Source organism: Camarhynchus parvulus, chromosome 1 (genome assembly GCF_901933205.1).
Source record: "Camarhynchus parvulus chromosome 1, STF_HiC, whole genome shotgun sequence".
NCBI lineage: Eukaryota > Metazoa > Chordata > Aves > Passeriformes > Thraupidae > Camarhynchus > Camarhynchus parvulus.
The window spans coordinates 88,284,771-88,299,493 of NC_044571.1; the positions used below are offsets into that span (position 1 = coordinate 88,284,771).

General features: G+C 55.2%; 1 protein-coding gene across 1 annotated transcript; it reads right to left on the minus strand.

Moving 5' to 3' along the window:
• Positions 1-6,384: 6,384 nt before the first annotated feature.
• On the minus strand, positions 6,385-12,623 carry ENO2 (enolase 2). The gene is made up of 11 exons (XM_030945220.1): positions 12,539-12,623; positions 11,553-11,648; positions 11,230-11,288; positions 10,164-10,233; positions 9,861-9,994; positions 8,924-9,146; positions 8,276-8,473; positions 7,944-8,145; positions 7,626-7,734; positions 7,430-7,488; positions 6,385-7,098 (listed from the first exon to the last, which is right to left on the minus strand). Exons 1-11 carry the CDS (start codon positions 12,621-12,623, stop codon positions 7,029-7,031), a joined length of 1,305 nt encoding a protein of 434 aa, XP_030801080.1. The 3' UTR covers positions 6,385-7,028.
• Between the last annotated feature and the right edge of the window lie 2,100 nt (positions 12,624-14,723).

Sequence of the window (14,723 nt, forward strand, 5' to 3'; positions counted from 1 at the left end):
GGACAGGCCCGGGGCGGCCGAGGGCTGCGGGGGGTGGCGGCCGGCCGGGGCTGCGGCGGGGCCTCCCGGGGGCGGGGGCGGCGGCCGCCCGACGGGCGCTGCTCATCGGCGTGCGGCCGCGCGCGCATCCATCCCCCGATCCCGCTTCCCATCCCCCGCCCGGTTGCCAGGCAACGGCACAAAGGGAGCGCGAGCCTCGTGCGGGGGCCGCTCCGCACTGCCCGCACCGGGCCCGGCCCCCGGCACACGCACACGCGGCGGCGGCGAGCGGGGCCCCCGGCACACGCACACGCGGCGGCGGCGAGCGGGGCCCCCCGGCTCACTGGCGCACGGCAGCGGCGGGATGCGGGATCCGGCTGGCGCGGGCCTCGCCCGAGCGGCGCCACATCGCCCCCCCTGCCGCCTCCCGCGGCCGCGCGGTGCGGGGGAGCGGCGGGGCTCGGCCACGGAAACGTGAACGTCCCCCCACGGCTGCTCAGAAACGCGGCTGCCTCCCCTCGCTGGCCAAGTTCATGGCGTCCATGGCCATTTTAAAGAAGCTGCTGTCGGAGGAAGGGCTTTGGGAGGGAAGGCGGGAGCCCGCCGGCTCTGTCAGCCGGCCAGCCCGGGAAGGGGCTAATCCAGCTCCAGCCGCTGCCTGCTGCGGGAGCACGGCCAGCAGAGCGCGGGCTGGGGGCCGAGGAGGAGATGCCACAAGTGCCGCCCTTCCTGCCCCCTTTAGCTGCAGAAGGCACGGCAATCGTGGGGGCAGACCTGGAGCTGTGTCTCACAGACATGAACACGGCTGTATGTTTAAATAAGGGAGCCTTAGTGTGCAGATGGGCAAGTTTCACTCCGATGGCCTTCAAGCATAATCCCAAAATATTTCCTCGGCAGGACCTCTCAGCAAGCAGGCTGGATGGCGTGCTCTCCATGGGCTTTTATTCAGCAATTCTCATTGTCCGTTACATGGCTCCGAGCACTATTTACTGTACGGCGTCCAAACTCGGCACTGAATACAGATGTGGTCCTCTCCTCGTGGGTATTTCAGCAGTGCTATTCACCCCAAGGATTTAAAAATCATTAAGAGCAATGTCCCTTCTTAGCTGATGGCTCCCAATGCAAGTGTTCCACACCCACTTCCCAGGGGTACCCTGCCATTTCGGGGCCTCGCTATTTATCCTGGATGCAGAATTGCTCTCGGTGCCTCTCGTTCCCAAGCCAGCCCCACTGGCATGCAGCGCCCTGTTGCACAACATCAGCATGCTTCATGTCTCTAACTCTCATTCATTCTCCCATCCACCCTTCTCCCCAGCCTGCCTCTTTGTCCTGCCCCTCGCAGGGAGCCTCTGCCCTGCCAGCAGTAATCCTGAAGTGCTGTGGTTCCCTAGCACTCTCTGGTTCCCACACCTGGCATGAGAGATTGCAAAAGCCATGGCTAACGTTTGCAAAAATGCTCACTGGCTTTTGTGTGGTCAGTCCAAAAGATTTCACCGTCCTGTTTTGGAGAGGTGCTGTGTGGAGAAGAGCACCTGTGGATGCCAAGCACAGGGGTAAGTGTTATCTGCTTCACAAAGTGCCTGGCCAAGCTGAGCCCCAGACAAGAAGACAGAACATTATTATTGCTGTTGAGGTGGTGGCGCTTGCAGTTGTCACGGCTGCTTCAAACTGTCGCCTTTAGGAGCTGACAGCCTTGTGTCATGAGCTCACAGTGCGTGTGACCCTTAGAGGCCAGTGATGATTCATGAAGGGGGAAGATCTTGTCAAGATCCTTGTTCTCTGGATGCTAAACAAAATACCCAGATCCCCAAGGTTTGTGGTTTGAGGAAAAGCCTCTGTGGCAGCTACAGTGGTTGGTATGGCTGAGATCTTCTGGATGAGTAACGTGTGACACCAAGTTTATATAACCACAGTGTCAAGCCCCAAATGGTTTTCATGTCATCATCTTCCATAACCAGGTTAGTTGCTTCAGTTCAAAAGCTTGACTTAAATATTAAATTTATTATCAAGATTTTTAGTGTCATTTGTTTTTTCAATAAGTGAAGAGGCAGAGACTTCAATATCTTATGAAAATCATACTGGGCTTTGGTTTATTCCAAGAAGCCAGCCAAAGATGGCCTGCACTCTTAGTTTATGAAGAGACATCGGAGGTGATTCAAAAGAGAAGCAGGACCAAGGCAATCATTCCTTTTCTCCACTCCACTATAAATGCTCACAGCCAAATTGCTGCTAGGTCAAGCCACACTCTGCTCTGTTTCAGGGTGGTAAGCTCAGGTGGAAAATAGGCAAGAGAACCACGAGTGCTTGTGTGTGCTCGTGCAGCAAGACCATGGTGGGCTGGCTGCAGAACGTGGGAAATAAACTAATCTCACCTTTGAAATCAACAGACTGAAGGCCTTGGCAAAGCAAGAGCATTATAGCTGTGTCTCTTCAGGATAGATATATGACCTGGGAGTTCTGTGAGCCAGCCAGGAGCCAAACTTCCTGGGGTGTAGCTGGTTCTGCCTTGGATTAGGGAGATAGGACACGCCACCTCTCCAGCCACACCATCCCACTGCTTTCCAGTTCTACCAGGGGACAAACAGCTGCCTGCAAAAGGAGAGGCCCTGGCTGGGATGTAGCCTTCTTAGGGAAATACAGCACAAGAGAGGTGCTGATAGTCCTGTGGGGGAGGGAATGAGATAAGGTAGGTGCTGGAGCTCCTGGCATACAAGGGGAGGCTGAAAGAGCTGTTTCTTTCAGCCTGGGGTAAAGAAAAGTTAGGAGGTAACCAATTACTCTTTGCTTTGTTTGGTTTTTTTTTCTTTTTTTTCTCTTTGGTGTGGAGGGCTACAGAGAAGTGAGAGCCAAATTCTTCTGACAGATACACGGTGAAATGCCTATGAAATTTGCAAGAAGGGAAATTGTGACTACATAAAGGGAAAACCTCCTCCCTAAAGGTAGTTCAGCACCGACGCAAGTTTCAGGAGGGGCTGGGGAATCTCCTCACCTTGAGATGGTTAGAAACTGCCTGGCCAAGGCCCCAAGCAGCCTCATCTAGGTCTGGAGCTAGCCCTGCTGTTAGCAGGGGTTTGAAGTGTAGACCTCCAAACATCTCATCTGGATCTTCCTGTAAAACTCTTACTCTAAAAACACATGGAGCCCCCCTTCCCTTTTGACACACAGCATATAGTGGTCTCCTTGATGGAAGGAATAAGGAAGCAAGTTATAGCTGCTTCCACACCCAGATACACCATGCTCTAGTACGCTGATTTTTGCCTAGAGAGAGAGCTTCGTAATGTCCTCCCGCCAACCTGTCCAAGCTGTCTGTATTTAGTCTTCCAGCAGCAGAGACAAATACTCTTCTTTTGATTAAGTTGCGCAGCACCTCATAGGAATTACCCAGCACCCAAATTTTTGGACTTCTTGTCAGATGTTCATCAAAATGGTGTCCCTGACAGCCTCCTGTATGAAAGATATTGGTTTCTCAAGGCTGGACAACATTCCACTGTTCTTGAGACAGACGAGCGCATACTAGAGAAATTTGGTAGCTCTTCATCATTAAGGCTTTTCTCTGCACCCTGCAACAAGCCTAATTCAGACACACCTCCCCTTCCAGCTCATTTATGGGAGCACACACGTATTTAGGAAAAAAAAAAGAAAAATTCTGCAGGCGTTGGGGGGGCAGGGGGGAAGAGGCAGCAGCTAATGTTAAATTATCCCTTTAACAGCTGTACATTGCTCTGCAAATGTAATTTAAACTGAGTATGATTTGAGAGGTAAAAGAAAGCAAATCCCACAAATGTTTCCATTCACAGATAGCGTCACGTTGCCAGCCCATCCCCGCGCTGTTACTCGTACTCCGGCTGCATTCACGTTACAGCACAGCAATCTGATGGAGACATCAGCTCGTACAACAGGAGTGCTCAGGTGCCGGATCAGCCGAGGGCTTGGACATTCCTACCGCAAAGAAACTGCAACAAAATCTCTGCCGCCGAGCCAAAGGGAAAGCATCTTCGGATGCACTGGACGAGGACAAATATTTGCAGTGACCCAAACAAACATGCCAGCCTCACGTATTCCTTCTGTACATTGTGCCAGCAGCGACGAACTCTTTTGATTTAGAAAAGGCACCAAGGTGGGGTACTGCTATGGCGGGATGCACTCCCATCCCCTCAGGGCTTTCACGCACCTTCCCCGACACAGGGACGTGGTGATGCCTCCCTGGCAGAAACTCTTGCCTGACAAATTCTTCATGAACACCACTTCCCTGCTGTTGCAGCCTGGCTGCATTTAAATGGGCAACGCCGGCTACCTTGGGCGGTTAATTGCCTTCCTTGCGCAGAAAAGGACGAATGTTAGGGGCGGGGGGAAGGGGAGATGCTCTTGGGAATATGGAACGTAACAAAGTTTTTTTGGTTTTTTGTTGGTTGGGTTTTTTTCCCCAAAAAACTGCCCTGATTGCTAAGCAGTAGCCATACTGTTCTCAAAACCCCAGTATCTAAAACAAAGGAGCAGTGAGGTGTACAGCGGGAAAAGACAGCCCACTGGCGGTACCCAAAATGCACATTCCTGCAGGAAAACGGCGCTGTCACGCACAGAACCGCTTTCGAGGGAGGCAGGACCGCGGGGAGGGGGTCTGGGGGCCCACAGGACCCGCGGGGTGGCAGTGCCGCCGGGGGGGACGCGGGGCGGGGGAAGATGGAGCGGAGCCTTCCCCGGCGGCACCGCACTACAGCTCCCAGAGAGCACGGGCGGGAGCCGCGCTGCAGCCGGGGCACCCGCTATTCCTGCCGCTGGGATGTGCGCGGTGTGCGCTGGCGATGCCCTGGAAACCAATCCTGCCTCTAGCCGCACATTCTCCCTCCCACCCTCTTCTCAGTTCTGGGCATGTGTGCCAAAGTCTTTGTCTTCCCTTCTTGGACTTAGTCCTTAATCCATGCTGTTTAGTAAAGGATCAGCAGTGAAATGCCAGTGGTTTAAAGTTTTGTCTTTGGATTTTAAAGTCCACGTTAGGACACAGTCAAGGGGGATTGGGACTTGCTGAGCAACCTCAGAAACAAACTCAGACAAGAGTTAAGCAAAGGTCTGGAAACTTTCTGTAGGGAGATGGGGCAGGAGCTGAGTGTGCCCAAGAACATAGTAGGGCTACTGACGTGAATATAATGGTGGGCAAGGTGGTTTTATCATTTATTGTCCATTTGTTTTCTCACAGTAGCACCCCCACCCCCCCGCCTTCCTTTGAGTCAGTGCAGAACAAAGCTGTTTGTTGAGCAAGCGCTGGGATTTGCTGGCACCCAGCCTGCTGGGGCACTGGCTGGAGCATGGGCAGCTTTCCCCAAGTACTGCTGAGTTGCCCCTGTGAAAAAAGATGGAGCTGAGAGAGACTACCCATCCCACCTACACCGCCAGTCACTGCTCTACAAACCCCTTTTGGGGAAGGACAACCAGCGTTTTCTCTCTCAAAGACTTGCCATTTCTGTCCACCATCTGAGTCCAGCAGACAGACGGCTGGGGGCCCACCCTGAGGCCTTGACATCAGTGGAAGGCACAATTAAAGTCCCTGCAGAGCAGATCTTCATGCAACACGGTTTGGTGAAGATGACAGGGGCAAGTCATCACACACACCTTCCCTTCGGTGCTTCCCGGCTGGTGGCCCAGAGCAGTCAAAGCTGTGGGACAAAGCTGTGAAAGCAGGTGAGAGTAGCTGGGCCTTTCCTTCCCCTTGCCATTCCCCCCTGCCTTTTTTTTTTTGTTACCTTTCTGTGTGAGCATCTCCTGCTCTGGTGGCAAAATGTCCCCACTTCCCCAACACTGGCAACTAGAGATAAACATCAGGCCAAGTCAGGCAACTCAGGTGTGAAACACATTTTAATAGAGTTTAGGGATCTGTAGTTTGTCTGTTGCTCAGCTGAGCAGGGGCTGTCCAGAAGGTGAAGCAGACATCATGGGCGGAGGGGAGGGTGAAGGAGTGCAAGAGGGAAGGGAACAGAGAGAGAAAGGTCACAAGAAGCAGATGAGAGCATGGGTTTGTTTACGGATGTGCTTTAATCTATTGCCCCACAGTACTGTGTGCTGAGCCAGACACTGACAGCACACACACACACACCCACCCAGGGTGGGACAGCAGTGCCACAGACTGACAGCATGCACACACACACACCCAGGGTGGGACAGCAGTGCCACAGACTGACAGCACACACACACACACACACACACACACACACACACACACACCCAGGGTGGGACAGCAGTGCCACAGACTGACAGCACACACACACACACACACACACACACACACACACCCACCCAGGGTGGGACAGCAGTGCCACAGACTGACAGCACACACACACACACACACACATACACACACACACGCACACAGGGTGGGACAGCAGTGCCACAGACTGACAGCACACACACACACACACACACATACACACACACACGCACACAGGGTGGGACAGCAGTGCCACAGACTGACAGCACACGCACACCCCGGGTGGGACAGCAATGCACCTCAACACCAAGCTGCCGGCAAGCACAGCCCAACACAGCACAGCCCAACATGACACTGCCAGGGCTCAGTGCAGACACACGCCTGGGGCACAGGGACGCCGTAGGCCAGGACACAGACACACACCTACACACGTGCACAACGAGAGCGAGCGCTGGCAGCGCCCGGCTGGACGCAGCCGCAGCGTCCGAGCACACGGATGGTCACCGCACATGCTTCGGCACCAGGGACACGCTGGGCAGCCACTCCCGTGGTCTGACACGCGAGCAGAGCGGCCCGGGCATGGCCCTGCACAAACAACAGAGACACACAATGCCTGGGTCCAGGAATGCTTATGACCCCACAGCAAGGGACAGGGTGTAGGCCGCTCTCTCATCCTTCGCCTGGGTACATCTAGCCAGGGACACCTGAACTCAAGGGGTTTCAAGGTGAGAGGAAACCAGGTGACAGAGTGGGGAGAAAGAGCAAAAAAGGGAGCAGTGGAGGGAAAGGGGGGTTCAGAGTCTGTGAGGTGGGAAAGAGCAGCAGGGTGGCTGTGCCCTGGGGATGATGTTCAAAGAACACTTGGGTTGCGAAAGTTGTGTCCGGCAAAGCGTGCTTCATCGCCAAGTTCTTCCTCAATCCTGCAAGAGAGAGACAGCACAATCAGGCCCTTGCAGTGAGGGAGCATTGGAGGCACCAGGCTGCTGGAGAGGCAGCTCATCAGCAGGAAGTTGACGTGCCCAAGACTCAGCTCCTGCCAGCTGCTGTGACTGCAGGGCTGCACCCTCATGCCAAGGAGGAGGAAAGGAGTCTGCCCCAGAGGCCTCCCCAGGATGCTACTGTCATCTCTGTGCCTTGTCTTTGTAACATTTCACCCACAAGCCCCATCCACCCTCGGGATTTCAGCTTCTCCCACCCAATTGGTCACTCCCCTATTCTCTCTTCTGCATTCCCAGCCCTGGAGCCCCTTACCTCATGAGCTGGTTGTATTTAGCCAGGCGTTCAGACCTGCAGGGAGCACCCGTCTTTATCTGTAAAGCATTCCCCAAAGCAAACACTGTAAGACACTGTTATGACTTGTACCAGTTCCTCATGGCAGGGCAGGGGATTCTGTTTTGACACCCCTTTGCTTTCCTCCAGGCCTGTGCACAGCCTGGGTTTCACCTACCTGCCCAGTGCACAGTCCTACAACCAGATCAGCAATGAAGGTGTCTTCGGTCTCCCCAGACCGGTGGCTCACCATCACACCCCATCCATTCTCCTGGGCCAACTTGCAGCTGCAAGGAGTGAGAAATGCAGTCAGTAGCTCCTACTCCTACAATTACCACCTGCACAGGGAGAGATTCAGGCACACTCTGCTCCCACTCTCAGCATCCTACGCTTTGGTAGAGACACAAGTGTGTTCACCCAGTGCATGGCATGACACCTGGCTGTGGTTCATCACCAGCCCATTCACAGGACAACAAGGGCAGTGGGCTGGACTCACGCTTGGATGGCCTCTGTGACAGATCCAATCTGGTTGACTTTGAGCAGGAGGCAATTGCAGGCTTTCTCTTCAACAGCCCTCTCGATGCGCTTGGGGTTTGTCACTGTCAGGTCATCTCCCACTATCTGAATCCCCACATTGGCAGTGAACTTAGACCAGGCCTCCCAGTCATCCTGGTCAAAGGGATCCTCAATGGAGACCACTGAAAGGACAACCAAAGAGGCACGAGTCACAGCTGCCTCCCTTCCCACCCCTAAAACACAGAGGGTTTGTGCCTGGTCGGTGTGTGCAGCCCCAGTGCTGATTCCCTGTGGCCCCGCGCAGCAGCTCACCTGGGTAATCCCGTACAAAGCTTTGGTAGAGGTCTCCCAGCTCATCTCCAGAAATGTAGCGGCTTGGGTCATCCGGGGACTTGAAGTCCAGGTCGTATTTGCCGTCGCGGTAGAACTCGGAGGCTGCCACATCCATGCCAATGACAATCTTGTCCGTGTAGCCCGCCTTGTCAATGGCTTCCTTGAGCAGCTCCAGAGCTGAGGGGAGAACCGCAGTCAGGAGAGTCAGCCCATGCAGAGAGCTCTGCCTCTTGGAGGGAGCCTCCCTTGGGAAGGGCCCCGGAGTCACTGGGAGTTTGGTGGTGTGATGGAGAATTAGAAGGAAGCCCGGAACACAACAGAAACATGCCAAGGAGCTGTAGGGGCTGTGTCCAAAGGGACAAGGAGCAATTAAAATGTGATTCCACAGCTCAAAGACAAGTTTGTGGAAAGCCTTGTAAAAGCATGCACATCATAAGAGGTTTGTATGGAGAGACTGTGACAGATCAAGGCCACCTCAAGGAGAAGGAGCTCAGAAACATTCCCTAACACAGGAGGTCAATGACACTGAGGCGTCATCTTTTGAATCAGTCCAGGGAATGCTGTGAGCTGGGCATAGGGACCCATAGCATTGCAGGCAGGGGTACCCCATCTCTGTAGGGCTCTCACCTTCACTATTTTCCAGGATGTTGGGAGCAAAGCCTCCCTCATCACCCACATTGGTAGCATCTTTGCCATACTTCTCCTTGATGACGCTCTTGAGGTTGTGATAGACTTCAGCCCCGATGCGCATGGCATCGCGGAAGCTTTCGGCTCCCACAGGCAGGATCATGAACTCCTGCATGGCCAGTTTGTTGCCTGCGTGGGAACCTCCATTGATCACGTTGAAAGCCTGGAAGAGTCCATGAGAGAGTCAGAGCTGAAGGAACCGGTCTTGGCACCCCTGAGAGGCGGCTCTCAGATGTGTCACCATGCCCACACATGCCACATCCCACAGGGTAACGTAAGCACATCAGCTTCAACCATCCAACCAAAGACACATAAGCCTGGAGTCTTCCCTCCAGCAGTGGCTCAAACCACATGGTTAGGGAGGATTTTCCCACCTGTTTTCCTCTCAGAGATCTCCTGAGTTATGTGTGTTTATCTATGCTCTGTTTATCTGTATGTGTTTATCAACAATGCTGTCAGTCTCTCTTCAGGACCTTTCTTCTTGACCCTGAGAAAATTTCAGCATCCACAACTCCCCTTGTGAAAGAGTTTCTCAAGGCAGGTTCCCCCTGGTGTGAAGACCCCTATGCCCTTGTTTTGAACTGTGCCCCAGAGGGTTCACATGACGCCCTCTGCTTCTTGTGCTAAGAATGAGATCTTCAGTCAGCTCCCCACCACAACCTCTCCTCTATCCTCCTCAGGCTCCTTTTTTCCCATTGAAACTTGACCAATCTCAGGCCTTGGTTTGCTTCCCTGACAACTGCAGTGCACTCAGCTGATGTTTCAATCCCATATCCCTTCCTTATCTACCTCCCAACACCTCTGAAGTTTCTTTTGGGAACAACAAACACTCTTTTGGAGTTTCTGAAGGTGGATGTCAAGGAGGGAGGAGTCTTACTGGCACGGGCAGGATGAGGTCGGAGTTGCCGGCCAGGTCAGCGATGTGCCGGTACAGGGGCACATCCTTCTCTGCAGCTCCCGCCTTGCACACGGCCAGAGAAACTCCCAGGATAGCGTTGGCGCCAAACTTGGCTGTGGGCAAAGGAGGAGATTGACTTTTCAGGTGGCAACATCCTGCCCAGTGGGTGTGTGCCCTTGCCAGCCCAGCCTTGGGCCCGCCTCAGCTTGGGCAGTGCCCCCCTCTCCAGCCCTGCAGCCTCCCATGCTTGTAATTTCCCAGCCAAAAAGAGAGATGGATTACATTTGTTCTCTGTGCCGTCCATCTCAAGCATCAGATTGTCTATCTTCTCTTGATCCACAACAGAGAGGCCCTGCAAGAAAGAAACAGCTCCTGAGAAGGGGATGACTGGAAGAGCTGCTGGCTCTGGTGTGCAGGAGAGGAGGCGTTGATGGAGAAGCTGGGGGTAAAAGGACCTTTTCAGCTTGTGGGGAAACATTTACACACAAAGCTCTGGAAACTGGTGTCGTGGCATTTAGTCGGGTTAGGTAACCCTGACGGTGTTTCTGCAGTGCAGTGTGGATGTACCCATGGTGGAGAGAGGGTCAGCTGCAGCCCAGGCAAGGCCACGCATTGCTGGGGACATAGGACACCCTGGGGGGTTTCCCAGCCTTTTGGCAGCTTCCAGGGAGCTTTGTGGTGGTGCTGTGGTCACACAGAAGCTAGGCAGAACAACAGAACATGCTCAACCTCAAGCAAGCGAATGTAGACTGGATGGAGCCATCCCCAGAAGTGAGGTGGAGAGCAAGATTAGACCCAACACAGGCAGCCCTCCACCATGCTGGGTATTTTTCAAGGGTGGAGAGAACTGGGCTCTCAGCCAGAGCCAGCCATGGGCTGCATGGTGTCTAATATGTGGCTTTGGCTCAGCTCTCCTCAAAGCAGGCTCCAGGTCTTCAGGTGTAAACAGGCTGCAGATGTGACACCACTGCTCTGCAAGCTGTGCCAGACCCTGCATGGTACAACCATTGCTCATCACACCAGGATGAGGCCACAGACATGTGGATGTGATTCAGTGCTTGAGGGGGAGCACAGCTGAAAGAGGGGGTGAGCTCTACAGGGAGCACCGAGGGGACGAGTTAGGCTGCACAGATGCTGCGGTGGACCAGGAAGGTTAAATCCTTTCCTCCCAGAGAAAAGATTGCCGTGGACACACACAGGCATGGAGGGCAGGAGGGGTGTGCCCAGGTTCACAGAGAGCATCGCTGTGTCTGTTAACCCAGTGAGATGAAGAGAGCAGAGACAGAGATCAGGGGACAGACAGACCAGAGTAAGCGTTGGACAAGGGAGAACAAAGAGAAATCCTTACAGAGCCCACGAGAGCTGGGGCGACAGTGCTGTTGATATGATCCACGGCCTGCAGCACCCCTAAAGAAGGGAAGAGGCAGAGAAAGAAAGAGAGAGAGAGAGAGAGAGAGAGAGTGAGGCAGAGAGAAGAGTGGAAAGAGGGAGGGAGAGGACCGATGGAGAGACTGAGACAGGGAGACAGCAAGGGAAGATCGAGGCCTGATCTTTCACTTTACACTAGCTCTGTGCCTCTGTGGTCTCCCTGAGGGACACATCTGTACCCTCCAGCAGAGCCTCACACACAGGCAGCCCCAAGGATGAGCTGTGGAGCAGACATCTCCCCACCTTTTCCAAGGAAACGTGACTTGTCATTGTCCCGCAGCTCCAGCGCTTCGTAGATACCAGTGGATGCTCCACTGGGGACGGCTGCTCGAAACATGCCTGGGAAACAGCAAAACAGGGGTGTGAGACAGGCAGAGGGTGAAGAGGAAAAGCCCTCATGCACCTGCTTCTGCCCAGCTTTCATAGGAAAGGACGTAGCAACTGCTTGTGCAAATGGATGGTCTCGCTGGCTGGCTCCTCATGGCTGCTCTCCCTAGAGGTAGAGCACCTCAGTGGCAGAAGTAAATGGTACCCAGGGCTTCCAGGCTGAGGAACTTGGATGTCAGGCACCCAGAGATTCACACTGATCCCAGAACTGTGTGTGATGGGTGGAAGTTCCTCAGCCCTCCTCCTAGTTCAAGAAGCAGCCTGACTCACAGCCACCCTCAGCTTCCTCCCCCTCAGACTGAGGTTTCTGCCACACTGAAGAAGGAAGATGATGGTTGCATGCCTGCTCTGGCCTCTCACTGCTTCTCACCCCTCAGCCCAAGCAGTTTTGGGCCCCATGCAAATGCAGCTCCTCCAGCTGAGCCCCAAGCATGGACGTAGCTGCACAGAGATCTCAGGAACAAAGCTTTACCCCTGCCAGGAGCATGGCCATGGATGTGCTACCAAACATCTACTGCGCCCAGGACTAAAAGCACAGCTGCAGTAGGGGTATGATGAGAATGTGCAGACATTTATGATAAAAACACCTTCTGTCCCTGCTACGGGCAGGTGCATGGCTCAGGTCGCATGCAGTATCCTGCCAACTGTCTTGTCATGGTTTGCCTGGCACATATGCAGAGTTGCTGAGCACAGGCAGAGCTTTGGTCTCTGCCTCTTCCCCCGACTTGTTTTCTGCCGAGGTTCACCCGTGAGGAGCCTCCATGTGTGCCAGGCTGCTGCACAGCACCAGCTCTGCCGGGGTGGGCAGGGCTTGCCCTCCATCCCTTGTCTCACCCACATACCTTTGTGTGTGTAGAGGTCCACCTCAACGGTGGGGTTCCCACGGGAGTCCAGGATCTCACGGGCATGGATCCTCTCGACTGCCATGGTGAGTCTGTGGAGAGGAGAGAACAGGGTACGTTCAGCTCTGAGAGGTTCCAGGATGTGGTGCTTACCCCTTCTATGTCTAGACTGACAGAGAGAGGGAATTCAAGGAAAAGTGACTTTAGAAATTTGGGCTAAAACTATTTGCCCCAGGAAATTTAGGAATTCACCCAGACTACAGGAATCTATGAACATTTTTCCAGGAACTGGCTATCTATTTGAATTTACTCTGTCCCTCTGCTGCAGCTGACAAACTAGGAGCACTCTGCCTCTCCCTGCGTCACAGCACAGCGCCCGACACAAGCCGGGATGGCAGGGATGGGGAGGGTGCCACAGCAGCAGAGAGGGAGGGATCAGCTGGCACAGCAGGGAGGTGCCCCTGGCTCTGGTGTCAAGGACGGGGCAGCAGCTCCTGGCATCTCCTGTCCCCTTGCCGGGAGGCGAGGACAGCGCCTGCCAGCCAGAGAGCAAGCGGCTGCTGTGTCCCTGTGCAGCGCAGGGGAGCCAGCCCAGCGTGATGGGCAGGGCAGGGGGCAGCCAGCCAGGGGGCACCCCAGCCCCTCTCCAGCCCAGGGCAGGGGAGCCACCCCAGCCTGGCTGTCCCACACCCCAGCCTGGCTGTCCCACACCCCAGCCATGTCCCCCCTGCCATGTGCCTGCTCAGCGTCCCTGTGTCCCCGTGAGCTGCAGGGTCAGGCTGTGCCAAGGCAGCAGGGGCGTGGAGCCTGGCAGCCTGGGGAGCCATCTTGCTGAAGGCCACGGTGCCTCAGACATGGCAAAGAGGGCTCTGGAGGGAGGGGACACCTGGCCCAGCTGCCAGCCCTTCGCTCTGCTCCTGAGGCAGGGAAGCAGATGAGACTGGGCTGGATCTCTGTTGGGTGGGGCAAAGGGGGGTGAGGAAGCCTAGCATTTTGGGGCACCTGGTTAAACCTGAAGTAGAAAACATGCTGGTGGGTAATGATGGCTGTTTGAAAGAGCTTCTCTTGCTGCAGTTTGCTCTCGAGGGGTTCCAAATCAGCTCCTCATGCCACATTCTCTTTTCCCTGGCTGTGGGGCTGTGCTGAGGGGGTGCTGCATTGAGGTGTGTGACTTGTCATTGTCCCCCCATGCTCCCAGCACTGCCAAGTTTTCCTCCCCTGGCTCCTCCAGATGATTCCGTCAGCCCTGAGCAGGGCTGGCAGAGGCCAGAGTAGCCACAGAGCCCAGCCAGGACATCCCCATGGCGTGTCTGAGCAAGGATACAGCCAGCCCAGGGCCTCAGCACCAGGGCAGGGAAAATGAGCTTGAACCAGCTCATCCCAGCACCGAGGGGAGCTGAGAAGCAGGATGGGGAACCCGGAGCCAGTGCCTGATGCCACTGCCTCAGGTGGGTGGAAATCACGAGGGCATGGGGAATCGTGCTGCTGCTCTGAAGTTTCAGCCAGAGCTTCTCCTGTGGGGAGTTGTGGTCAGCATCTCCAGGGTTCCCTGGAGCCTGCACAGGGCCCTCCATCACGTCCATCTGGGCTGGGATCCCCCATCAGCCGCTTTGGCAGTGCTCCTCACGCCATCTGGCACACACCACAGGAACTTCCTCCAGAGTCGTGCCGGCGCAGCCAGCCGTGAGCTTCCTTTGCAGCAGTGTCCTGGCCGTGCCTCCACGGGGTACAGAGGGACAGGACCCCGCTTAGAGCCATCTTTGACAGCACAGCTGTGCCAGATGCTGTGGCTCTCTGCTCACGTTGCCCCTAGTCACATCCCTGCGGCCACATCCACCTGCCCCTCTTGGAGCCAGACCCGAGGAAGCCAAATGACAAGCCCAAATCCAGCCTTGCCTGCCCCTCCCCATCACTTACATGATCTTCTCTCCCTTGTAGTCCTTTAAGCCTTTTCTCCACTTGTGTTCCTGCCCCGTGTCCCCTGCGTTTGCTCTCTTTTGAACAGAAGCCCCCTGAAATCCCTGCTATCAGCGGCACTGGCCTGAAAGGAGGTCAGAGGCGGATAAGCTGGGATAAGGGATTGGGATGGAGCCATGGCTGGGAAGCCACAGACCACATCCAGGAAGAGAGAGGAGGCTGTGCAGCCCCCGTGAAGAGGGGCTGGGCAGCGTGCGCTGGGAGGCTG